Source organism: Brachionichthys hirsutus, chromosome 11 (assembly GCF_040956055.1).
Source record: "Brachionichthys hirsutus isolate HB-005 chromosome 11, CSIRO-AGI_Bhir_v1, whole genome shotgun sequence".
NCBI classification, from domain to species: Eukaryota; Metazoa; Chordata; class Actinopteri; order Lophiiformes; family Brachionichthyidae; genus Brachionichthys; species Brachionichthys hirsutus.
In genome coordinates, this window is record NC_090907.1 from 4,047,249 (window position 1) to 4,060,032 (window position 12,784).

The following is a 12,784-nucleotide window of genomic DNA, read 5'->3' on the forward strand; positions in this document are numbered from 1 at the left end:
AAGGTATTGAAGCTATCTTTCGGCAATCTTTTCTTTTTCCAGTGTGCTTTGTCTGTGCGTCCGTTCCAAATGTCTCTCTGCTTTATACGTTTGGAAAGAAGAGGACAAAAGTTTGACATTAGCAAGGGTCCCTTCATTCATCCTTGTCGCACTTTATTTTCCCACAATCACGTACATCATGTTATTTCACGTGTTTCAAAGGTTCACCATTCAAAACGTCGGAACTCTAATCATGCAGGCTGGAATACTGAGTTGTGACTGCAGTGGTTCAAAGTCAGTTTAAATTCAATCTTAGAAGTTGAAGCTAATCACACCTGGCAGGTGCACAAATACTCTCAGGCTTGTGCACATTGCTTCTAAACTTAAGGAAATACAAAACAAGAATCCGATGAGGTTTCCTCCTCCTCCTGGAATATTTGCATCAGTTGCAAGCCCTTTCTCACCGAAGCCCACTTGAAAGACGTAGAAAAGCCAAAACAACACTCTTCACTGTTAGTTCCATGCTGTAGAAGAGAACTCTTCTCCCAGGGTGCCACGGGCAAACAAAACCCGTTCAGTATGTGCATTCATTGCAATGCAAAACAGATTTAGAATGGTTCAGCATCACTTAAGGTCCTACTTTCAATTACAATGTCATGAGCACTTAAAGCTGACAGGCCTTTAGAGGAGAGTGGAACCTGTGGTGAAGTTCCAGATGGGACCATTAGCGGCTTTAAATAAAAATAAAAAGGAAAATAGGCAACAAGACACAGAAACACGCATACACTCCCAAACAGAGCAAAAAAAAAAAAACTTTTTCAGATACTTTCTAAAAATACAGCCAATAAAAACATAAGTAGCCACATCAGCCAGTATAAATATAGGCTCTGTTGGAATTAGCTGGAGAACGCTCCCTGATTTTCTTTCTGAGGGAAGACAGTGAGGAAGGAGGGAATGAAAGAGGAGAGGAGAGGAGAGGAGAAAATACTGGAGAACAGGAGGAGGAGAGAGGAAGGGGGGAGAGGGGAGGAGAGAGAGTAGCGTAGTTCTTCTACTTTCTCTTTGATCCCGCCCTCCTGGTCAGGGGATTGGCCAGAGAAATCCAACTCCAGCGCATGGATTGGTCGACTCTCCGCAGGACGGTCAGAAATCCTCTCTCCTCTCCGACACAATAAAGTTTGGTGCTGCTCGCTCGCAAAAACAGGAGGCGCAAATCCAACCCGCAGCACCCGCAGCACCCGCAGCAGCTCGCCTCTGCTGCGCGTCTCCACATGGACTCATAGACGGGACGCAACGCCACGCCACGCCACGCCACGCCACGCCACGCAACGCCACGCAACGCGGCGGCAGCTTCAAAGCTGCAGCTGGAATTGCTTTCACCGAAAAAAAAACACTTTTACGCACAGACCTCGCAGCGATCTGCCGCTTGTTGAATTCGGACGGAGTTTGGATGCTGCAGCCTCCAAACCGCACGGACCACACACACGCGCGCGCGCCTCTTCTGCCGGGACTGTATACGCGCGCTGCGGTTTCGTGCACGTTGTGCGCGTTGGAGGAATATACAGTACATCTCATCGTGCCAGCGGAGGTCTGCCGCTCAGAGTCGCCGAGGATGCGGTCGCTCCTCGGGGCAGCTCTGCTCCTCTTGTTTGGGGCCGTTGGTCGGATCTGCGTCGTGCGCGCTTTCGGCGACGAGGTGGAGGAAGTGACCTGCGACCCGATCCGGATCGGCATGTGCCAGGGTCTCGGTTACAACGTCACGAAGATGCCCAACCTGGTGGGCAACGTGTTGCAGTCGGACGCCGAGTTGCAACTGACCACGTTCACGCCTCTCATCCAGTACGGCTGCTCCAGTCAACTCAAGGTACGGGACTGGCGCGCGTCGCGACGCACCGGCTGCGGCGCTGTTAAACGCGCTCGCAGACGCGGTTACGCGTGCGCATTTGGGAAGACTGATCCCGCACTCTGAATAGTTTGCCCCCCCATATAGTTAAATGAAGCGATGGGGTCCCTTCCTACCTGATGCCCCCCCTGTCTGTTGACATGCTGCGTTCAGGCTCACTGTCCACTGTCTTAAGACAAATGCTGCTTGTTTTCCTCATGTATAATGAGGGTGAGGTGGGGGGGGGGGGCAGACTGGTTTTACTGCATATTAAAAACTTTCAGACTCTCTTTTCCATTTTGTTTGTTTTTTATTTTTTTGATGGATGCAGGTTTCCTCAGTGTTTTCAGTGTACAGGTTTTATTCTGATGCTGCATTAGTGCACTGGTTTGGACATAAAAAAACAAAGTGTCCTCTCTCCACCTGAAAATTGGCCAGTGTAAGGGTAGCTGAGTCCCCCCCCCCCATCCATCCATCCACACACACACACACACACAGACGAAGGAAGAGAGGGGAAAGGGAAACTGTATCCCCCCCACGTTAGCTCTAATGGGAGGTTTCCTGACAAGTAACCGGAGCAGCTTTTAGTGACATCACAGCAGTTGATCATTCCTTCCGGCTGGCAGGGTGCATGAGGTGCCGTGTGTGATCAGAAATAACATCTCATTACTGCAAATGCTGCGCAAGAAGGTTCCTCTGAAGTCTGGATTAATAATCCGCTGCTTTTATTATACCTCAGCGCAAAATAAACCTTGTGCAATCTTTGGGTTGCAACATTGTTCCCTGAAAGCATTTCAATGAAATGTTTCCTGCTTCTGCACTTTTCTCAAATAATGAGCACAATTTTACATCCTGGCTTCAAACATGTTTCACTGTGAAGGTATGACATGATTTAAAATTGGGACTATTTAATCCCAGACGCCTCTTTGCAGGCATCGCTCCCACCTCGGCCGGTGAAATGAGGATCGTTCACTATCTTTTATGTGTCTGATTTAGATATCTAGTTTTAAAAAAAAAAACACTGCCCTGGGACAGAGAGAATGAACCCTGGATTAGAGGGGATTATGGAGCATTACTTGGCACATGCCGTCGGTGTTGTTAACTTCACATGTTTTTTTTAAAGACACAGAAGTGTGTGTGTGTGTGTGTGTGTGTGTGTGTGCGACGGAGCAGACTGGTGTCAGCTGTGGTGTCTCGACTGGAGTTGTAGAGTTTCTTCTTAGATGTGAAAATTGAAGAAGAGGTGATGTAATGCGTTGAAAGTAAAGGCGGAGCGAGTGAGATGGCGGCGCGGCGCGTCGCCTCCTGCCACCTGTAATCCTGTTGTAACGTATAGAAAGGTCTCAGCCCTGTTTCCACCCTTTAACGAGCAGCGTCCCACTGATGCGATTTACCGCTTCATTGTTTGGGTTAACTCGACTGGATCAAAGTCCACGGGGAGAGCGGCGCGCTTTAAGACGTCCCAACGCTGGACGGACTCTTGCTGCAGCTTCAGCATCGGTTCGGTCAGACCGGGCCGTAGTTTCCACTCCCCTTCATTTGAATGTAAATGTCTATAAATGAGGCTTTGAAGTTTGTTCTACGGTTGTTCGTTAATGCGTCTTGAGAAAGATGGCATTTTGTAAATCACAACTTGCATGTCTATTTCTCTGCAGTTCTTCCTGTGTTCCGTCTACGTGCCGATGTGCACGGACAAGGTTCCCTTCCCCATCGGTCCCTGTGGCAGCATGTGTCTGTCCGTTAAAAGAAAATGCCTCCCGGTGCTCCATGAGTTCGGCTTCATATGGCCGGAGGTGAGACGCACCGCAGCGTGGACTTCCTGCATGCACTGACAGATTCCATTAGAATACCAGGATTGACTCCCATTTCCCGCCTCGCCTCCCCAGGTGCTCAACTGCAGCCTCTTCCCTCCTCAAAACGACCACAACCACATGTGCATGGAGGGCCCGGGGGACGAGGACATGCCCTACCAGCCGGGCCGCCACCCTCACCACCAGGAGGACTGCCACGCTCTGGGATCGGCTCCCGACCAGTATACCTGGTTAAAGCAGACCGAGCGCTGCACCCTCCAGTGCGGCTTCGACAACGGGCTCTACCGACGAGGAGCCAAAGTCTTCACGGAGGCGTGGATGGCAGTGTGGGCCGTGCTGTGCTTCCTGTCCACCACCCTGACCGTCATGACTTTCCTGTTGGACTCGCAGCGCTTCTCCTATCCTGAAAGGCCGATCATTTTCCTGTCCATGTGCTGTAATCTGTACAGTGTTGCCTACCTGGTAAGGGTCAGAAGTGGGAGTTTGCTTACAGTCCCGAGGTACGAGCTGTTGTGTGTTTGATTAATGTGTTTTTCTGCTGTCACTCTCTGTCTTTCCTGCAGGTGCGGTTGACTCTGGGGAGGGATCGCGTTTCCTGCGACCTGGATGCAGCAGCTGTACCAATTTTAGTCCAGGAAGGGTTAAAGAGCACAGGTTGTGCCATTGTCTTCCTGCTGCTCTATTTCTTTGGGATGGCCTCCTCACTGTGGTTAGTACAAACAAGCTAATGCACACACACACACACAGCCCTGCATGTCTTTGTCTCATTGTCCATCCACTGGCGTGAATGGACGCGGAGGGAACAATCAGAACACCAGACCAGTATCCTGTTTTCCTTAAAGTAACTATCCTGTCTCGTAACCTCTGCGCTACACGGATTGGTTTCCACGCATCCGTGTGCTGCACAACAGTTGAGGTGGAAACTTTGAGCTGCCTCATCTTATTCTTCCTTTTCTCTTTGCCCCTGATTTCCTGTTTGTCTTCAACGTTTCCGTTCTGCAAAAGCAACAGACTAGAAATCCCAGCGTTTCATATATTCCAAAAAATAGATTCACAGCTCTTTTCCATGACCCTTGAACTCTCTATGCCCTAGAATACTTTTTTTTTAACTTTATTATATTGCTATCTTTCAGGTGGGTGATCCTGACCCTCACTTGGTTCTTGGCCGCTGGACTCAAGTGGGGCCACGAGGCCATTGAGATGCACAGCTCCTACTTCCACATCGCGGCCTGGGCCATACCGGCCGTCAAAACCATCGTCATCCTCATAATGAGACTCGTGGATGCCGATGACCTGACGGGGCTCTGCTACGTTGGGAACCAGCAGCAGGAGGCGCTCACGGGCTTTGTGGTGGCACCGCTGGCCACGTACCTTCTTATAGGTACTAAATATTCAACATGCTTACCTCCGCCGGGGGGGGGGGGTTGTTATGTGATCACCCATGTGAAAATTTCATCAATGGACGGATGGACAGACAAACAAACTGTCCATCCATCCATTGATGAAATTTTCAGGAAATGTTGTGAATGTTACCTGGAACAGATGATTACATTTTGGTGATGATCCAGAAGAGATCCTGGATTATGGATCAGTTTGAAATGTTTGTTAACATTGTAGTCCATGGATCTTAAAAATATGTTCATCAATATCTCGGTTGGGTATTGAGGGATGTTTATGGAATTTGACACAGTCATGTAGGGTGGGGGGGGGGGGGCTCTATCTCACCACGGAATTTCATTTGGATCTGATCCAGAATGAGGTCAGGAAAAACATTTAACATTGAAAACCCCATTTATGGAATTAAAAAAATCTGTTAAAAATACACATCAACTCCGATTCACTTTTACTTTTAATGGTTGGTGTATAAAGATACCGAGAACAATATATAACCTTTTGGTAATGATCCAGATCACCATGATCGTCATTTTCTGCATGACCGTTTTCATTCTGCGCTTCAGGGACTCTCTTCATCTGCGCCGGACTGGTGGCTCTTTTCAAAATCCGCTCCAACCTCCAGAAGGACGGCGCCAAAACGGACAAGCTGGAGCGTTTAATCGTGAAGATCGGAGTGTTTTCTGTTCTCTACACCGTCCCGGCGTCCACCGTCATCGGCTGCTACCTCTACCAGCTCTCTCACTGGGGGGAGTTCAAGGTCAGCCCCCGGGACTCGTACGTGGCGTCGGAGATGCTTCGGATCTTCATGTCGCTGCTCGTAGGCATCACGTCGGGCATGTGGATCTGGTCGGCGAAGACGCTCCATACCTGGCAGCGCTGCTCAGCCCGGCTGCTCAGGGATAGGGCAAGTCGAGGGGGTAAGAGGGCGCCGGGCGACCCTTGGATTAAACCAGGGAAAGGTAACGAAACGGTAGTGTGAGGAGAAATGAAGGGAAGAGACTTCAACATGCTTCTCTCTCACTTATTGAGACTCAATCTGCCGAAAGGAAGGAGGAGAGGACCGAGAGTAGAAACGAGAGGGAAACAGGAATGCAGCGGGGTTCACAAGGATGGATGCAACGGTATCCCCAAAGCTCAATGCGAGTCTGTAGGCAGGCCTCGCCTCCTTCAAACTCACCCTGCTCTTCTAAAGACGGCCAAAAGTGAAGGATGGGTTGCGGCTAAGTAGCAGCAGTAGCCTCTCTACCTTTTATTAGACTTCCTTTGAGAGAGAGAAAGCCAAAATAAATGGCCAACAAAGGAGCCCAAAAGGCTGAACAGACGTCGCTGAGCCGTGCCGCACCGCATCTACCTCTCTGTCTCTCTTTTCTCCAAAGACCTCAGCAGAAGAGACTCAACCTGCTGGACTGTTCAAAAGTTGTTTTTGTTTTTTTGCCATTTTCTCCTTTTGGAGGTGTTTGACTTTTAACCTTTTACACTGGACGGCCCTGGTGCAGACTCGCTGCAGACATAGGCTGATGTTTCCCAAAAGCATCTGAAAACTTGTACAAAGTGCTTCAAATCAGATGAAAACTTGTCATGTACGGATTTAAACAAGCGATTTGTGTGCTTTACATTTATTTGACTGTTTTTTTTTTTGTAAATTATTGCATTAACAAAAATATATATATATATATATTATATATATAAAATAAGTATATATAAAAGAGCAGGTGATTTTATTGCTCAGAATATTTTGGGAAGCCAGCTTTAAGCTGTAACAATGCACTATAATTATATAGAATACGTGAATCATGTGTGCTCATTACATGTGCATTACCATGGACGGCAGTGATTGGATGAATTGCAAATCATTTTACATGATCTTAATATGCAGGATGTCGTTTAACAGGTTTGAATTCTGCAGAATTGAAAAGCTCATTCCTTAACTTTTTTACAAATGTGGTAGCAAGAGCAGAAACAAAGATATTAATGTCATTGTCGTGTGCATTTTAGCAAATCATGTGGTAACTATGACGTCATGAATTCTGGGAACACTCCAGCTCTGTTTTTTTAATTGATCCTTGAGCGTGGGATGCAGCAAGGCATCTGGGAAATGTAGGCCTGTCTTATGCCTCACTAGTCGGAAGCTCGTTGCGTCGTCTTGAGTTACAGCGATTGACTGGAGATGGAATAAATTCCAAATATGGGACTCAAGGCACTTTAAGTAATTAGTGGTTGCGAGACAATCAGGTGCCAAATGGCACATGACAGCAGTGACATGTCAGCAGGTATGGACACACAAAGCGATCTCTATCAGAAAGTAAAAGCATTTGCTGTATTTCTCTGCTTTTATTTTTTTCGCATGTCATTTTACGCATGTCTCCGTGATCCTCTTCGGTTTGATGAAGCATCACAGAAGCACAATGAAACTGCCTGTCTGTCTTTAACCTCATCTAATACGCCATGGCTCATCTCCCAGACAATCAAGTCATCCATGGAAAACGTTATTGGACATTGCATTATTTAGAAATTCACGGAAGACAGAGATTCGATTTCTCTCCACAGTCGCTACTGTGCAGTTCGTGCATAAAGGCCGTTGCCCCCCCCTCACTTGACTGCCTCTCACTAATTGCTTATAGAATGCACTATAAGCTTTATTTAAATACTATTCCCGCTCCATTGTGTTTTAGTGCTGCTTTCACTGAATCCTGTGCTCCATGTGTTCGCCTGACAATCTTTGAATGTCTTGAAATGTCTTGTGTTGCATTGAGTCTCCTGTTTAAGTCGAGAACATTTGGTTTGGGGCCTTAAATGTTTAAGCGCTGGAGTTATTTTGAGCCTTTTTCACTCTGTCATTAAAAAACCAGTTAGTGCCTCACTCGGCTTGTCACAGGTAATTCGAGTTTAATTTTTATCCTGGGACAGAATGTGGTTTTTTTTTTTGCAACGTGGGCAGCTCTTTCTCTGAAGTAGGTTATGTGTAACAGCAGACTTATTGCATTGAGTGGTCATTTTGGGAGTGAAACCTAGAACCCTAACCGGGGGGAAAAAACGTCATTTCTCAAACCATGACACAGTTAATGACACAATTAAATTAACCTCTGACCACCTCCCAGCTTCAGCTAATGTTGTTTCCTGTCTTAATATCTTTGCCCTCTGCTCTCGTTCGGCCGCTCGGCTCGGCTTCAGGCGACGCTCCGAAACGATCGCAAAGTAGTTGTGCCTTGAAAGATGGAGCGCGACGACTGGGAACCACTAGTCGCACGAATTATTGAATGCCCACAAAACACTGATTGCAACCTGTAAGGTCTAGACTGTTCCTTTTGTATAAAAGTTGATGATGTCGTGGGTGCATTGTAAAAAACAAAACAAAAAAAAAGCTAATTTATCCTTGTAATAAAGATGTGACAATTTTTTTTTAAAGCTGTTATTTAAAATACTTTTGTATGAGAAGATGATGAATAAACACTTTTTGGTTTCCAAAGAGTTAAAACAAACATCGCTCGTGTGTGTGTGTGTTTCCAAAACGCCTTATTAACATGACTGCTGTTATTCCCTCCACCAAAGAGCTTCTGCCTGATAATGATATCAATGTGGATCTGATTGCTAAAGGTTCATTTTCATGGTTAAGGAATATAGATAAAATAAATTTAAAGCCATTATTTTTGGTGTAAATCACAAAATAAGGGGGGCAGAGTTGCTTGGTGGAGGTCTGCGCTCCCATAAAAGACAACATCTAGAACTGACTCGGACATCCTCTCAGTTGGGAATTCATTTTAAGCCACGCTGCCATTTCAACTTTGAGGACAAATGAAATGTTGGGTCTTTATGAAACCCTCGAGGAAATTAGAGCTGTTAACGCTCCACATCTGCAGGGCAGTGACGGATCTGATGTCTTCAATGGTTGCTTTGGCTCCTCGGCTACTACATTACTAATGAATGCAAAATGGAAACATGCTAATTATCCTGCATAAATATTACCATACAATCAATCACATCTCATCAGCGGTGAACTCACAACCACCCCAACAAGCACGCACACACACACACACACAAACTCTCACCTCTCACTTAAAAATTGCTGTAATTAGCTTTTTCCAATTACAAGTTATGCCTGCGAGGCTATAATTTACCAGCACATGAGTAAAATCGCTCCTGGAGAAACTGATTAATTCTCTGTGTGTGTGTGAGAGAGAGAGAGAGAGAGAGAGAGAGAGAGAGAGAGAGAGAGAGAGAGGGTCCAAGTATATCAAGGTCTGCAGCTCAGGTTGCCTTCCTGTAATTTACTGTGAGTGAATTGAGTGTTTGTTTAAGAATTCCCTCAAATGTCTGAGGTAAAGGGAAAGTGACAGCATCTACGGCTCTATTGTTTCCAGATGTGGCTACACGCACACACACACACACACATACACACACTGCTAGTGTCTAGCACATTCATGTCCTGTACATGGACAGATAGGGAAAGATTTAAATTATTTAAATTCTCTTCAATTCAAACCCTAAATGGTCGCGCTCGTGTAGCAGCATGTGTGCGTCAAAACGCACAACTTATTCTAGCTGTGTTTTCCCAGCCTGTTTTAAACTCCGAGTTTACCAAAGGTCATTCCAACTCCAGGCTTCTCCTCCAAGGCAAGCGTTCCCACATTTCCGTGGTGGTTTTGGAGATTCAGTAAGTTGTGGCACAAGGAAATCTTTGACAGCTAACAGCTCGCCTTAAATGCCTTTATCTCTAACTTTAAATCGAACTTACAAATACAGCTTCTCCACTGTGACTTGAATATCCACATGTTGGGCCACAAATAGAACGCGTAAAATTGTTCACGTGTTTTTTTCCATCGTGTTAGAGTCTTATTAGAACTAATAAAACAAAAGTAAAGATGTCTCATTTAAAATCCTTGGACTAAGATTTCTCATGGTTTTTCAGTTTGATTTGTTTTCTCCTGTTTTATTTTGAACGTTTTAATTCTGGATATGCCTCTTCCTGTTTCCTTCCTGATGCATTTTCCCTCTTTGTTGTCTTGTTTTTGTTTGTCTTCCTTCCTCTGATTGATCTCACCTGAGTCGTGTCATCTCCTCTTCCCAGTGGTTTCCATGCCCTTCTCTGCCAGTCAGCTGTCCAACCTTCGTTTCACAGGGTCCAGCATTTTCTCTTGTGATTCTCTATTCCCTTCCATCAGTTTTCCTCTCATGTTTTTCTCTTTTATTTGCTTTTGACTCTGCCTGCTTCTTGGATTCTGCCTTTGCCAGCTAACTTGGATTCTTTGCTTGGATTCGGACTGTTTTTCTTTTGGATGCTGCTTTTGCCTCCTGTATTGGATTACTGACCACCAGTTTACTGGACCCGCTTTGCCTGTTTTTTGGACTCTATTTGTGGACATTGCCTGCCTGATGACTGAACTGAAGTTTTCACCCATTCCTGTAAGTTAAAATATTGTTTATTCCCTGTACTGCACTCTCTCTTCCTTCTCATCATGCCTGGGAATGTACTTCCCAAGTGTATGTCTACGCATTGGTACACACATGGATGTACATGTGTAAATGTGAGAGAGACAAACAAAAAAAAAGTCCGTATGAGAGAACAAGAAACGCTTGAAATAACCAATAATAGAGGAAAAAGATTGGCTGAGAGGACGATGGAAATCCGTCATCCTCCAACAGAACGCTGCAGCTGTTTCTCCGAGCAATGATGAAATCGTTTTCCCCATTGTGCTAAGGGTCTGTGCTCGTATGAATAGTTTTGAGTAATGGCCACCGTAGGGATTCTGGATGACGTAGCGGATTTTGGCCCAAAAGTCAACTTGGTGCAAGAAGGATTTGTAATTCCCAGTTCTCAGGGCCAGACAAGTTGAGACTGAAATCAAAAAGCCTGGCCAGGAGCGATGGAGGGACCATTCACTACAAGGTTAAAACAAAAAAAGCTTCTAATACTTGGCAGGAGGTGCAAAAGATATATAGTGCTGCATGATGAAGGTCGTCAGAGACCATGTTTGACCGAAAGCACATTCATAGATGCTGGATTTACAGCATGAATTAAAGGTTCACAGGGCTTTAACCTTAATGTGTGCATAAGATAGATAATTATATGTCTCTTTATAGTTATTACTTTGACTCAGTAGAACCATGTGTTCTTCAAAACTTCCACTATATCATATTAACGTTTGTTCAGTCACTTCCTTTTGTGACCACTAGGTGTCAGTCTGTGACTTCTGTGTCTCATAATAGGATTAACGTTGATTGGTTACTTTAACGCAATAGCCTCTTTTCTTTTCCATCTTTTTCACTCATGCAATTTTGAGAGGGGAAAAAAGTTGTAGCACTGACAAATAAAATATATGCAAATAAGCTGAGTGAGTTTTATAATACTAATAATAGTAATACTACTACTTTCACTGATACAGCTAATACTAATGCTACCTGAAATAATGATAATAGTTATACTGCTAGTACTATTGCAAATACAACTACTGGCCACTTGTTATAAGTGTGTTTAAACACAATTGTAAGGCTGTTGACATGTTTATAATGTTTGTCTTGTTGACGTCACAGCTAAATGTGTGGCCATCATTTCCAATGAGCGCCATAGAAAGGTGTAGTACACGCTTTGACCTGATGGTGGCGCCCGAGGACAACTTAGGCGACTACTGGCGTTATTAAATCCTCCTGAGGTGAAAATAAATGTTTGTTAGTCTTTCAAACATGTTTACGGTGATCTATCCAATAGCTGTGGAGACGTTTCATTAAAATGAACAAACTTTCAGCTGCTGCTGGGGCTCAGATAAAACACCGCGTCAGCAAAAGACATTAGCAGTACCGATAATTCTAGTTCCTGATGTCCGGTGAGATGGCCGAGGCTGGATGAAGTCGACCGTCAAAGGTCACTTTGTAATGATAAAGTCAGCCTTCTTTCTATGGTGTTATGTATTGTGTAGTAATATTGTGTTGTGTGTAGTAAACACGAGCCAGATTGTGTGTTTTTATTGCCGGCTACCCTCCTGCCATATGTTTCTGCATGTTGCTCTTGGTAATAATAATAATAATAATAATGCATTGATTTTATATAGCGCTTTTCTGGGTACTCAAAGACGCTTTACATGGCATGTGCATTATTCAATCACTCCATACTTGGTAAGGTGTGTTTTGTATCCCCTCCTGTTTAACAGTGTGTGTGTGTGTGTTGTTGTTGTTTTTTGCCTTACTCATGGGTAAGGGTATGACTTTGTTCTTCCAGCTTTACTGGGCACCTGAATATAAATGAGACAGTTAGCTGCTGCGATCCGAGGCTTGCTGTTCCCCGCTCATTAAGAGCTGCTCCAACACAGTGCAGCTGCACCCTTGTCACAACAACATGAAAATTAAATGGCATGCAGATGCCATCCACACACAAGTATAAGAAAAAAGAAAGCTAAGAAAGTGACAGCAGGGGAGGAATAGAGGCCTGAAGGCTGCATGATCGTATCTGTTCTCCTGTCTAAAGAACATACGACCTGTTTCCAAGAGTCTGTACTTTGTGGAAAAAGTCACCGACTTAGTGGTCTAGACACACATAGTCAGAATATGACTGGGAACTTGGTCTAATGCTTCTAAAAGCGTGTCGACACTTAAATGACTGCAAACTGCCTGTTTGGTTATGAGTCGATTTCACTCCTTCAGTGCTGAGCAGTTGTCTAATAATTTATAAGGCCCAATCATTTCAGGGGTTCACTATCTAATAAACACTTCTGTAAGAGGATCTTTA

General features: G+C 45.0%; 1 protein-coding gene across 1 annotated transcript; it reads left to right on the forward strand.

Moving 5' to 3' along the window:
- Positions 1 to 1,591: 1,591 nt before the first annotated feature.
- Positions 1,592 to 6,046, forward strand: fzd4 (frizzled class receptor 4). The gene is made up of 6 exons (XM_068745119.1): positions 1,592 to 1,843; positions 3,517 to 3,654; positions 3,748 to 4,134; positions 4,236 to 4,381; positions 4,806 to 5,053; positions 5,631 to 6,046. Exons 1-6 carry the CDS (start codon positions 1,592 to 1,594, stop codon positions 6,044 to 6,046), a joined length of 1,587 nt encoding a protein of 528 aa, XP_068601220.1.
- The last annotated feature ends 6,738 nt before the right edge of the window (positions 6,047 to 12,784 follow it).

Bases quoted from the DNA above. Each gene is read 5' to 3' on its own strand.
- fzd4 (XM_068745119.1), top strand. From the start codon at position 1,592: ATGCGGTCGCTCCTCGGGGCAGCTCTGCTCCTCTTGTTTGGGGCCGTT. The intron at 3,655-3,747 runs GTGAGACGCACC...TCGCCTCCCCAG, and splicing joins TCGGCTTCATATGGCCGGAG to GTGCTCAACTGCAGCCTCTT. The intron at 4,135-4,235 runs GTAAGGGTCAGA...TCTTTCCTGCAG, and splicing joins TGTACAGTGTTGCCTACCTG to GTGCGGTTGACTCTGGGGAG.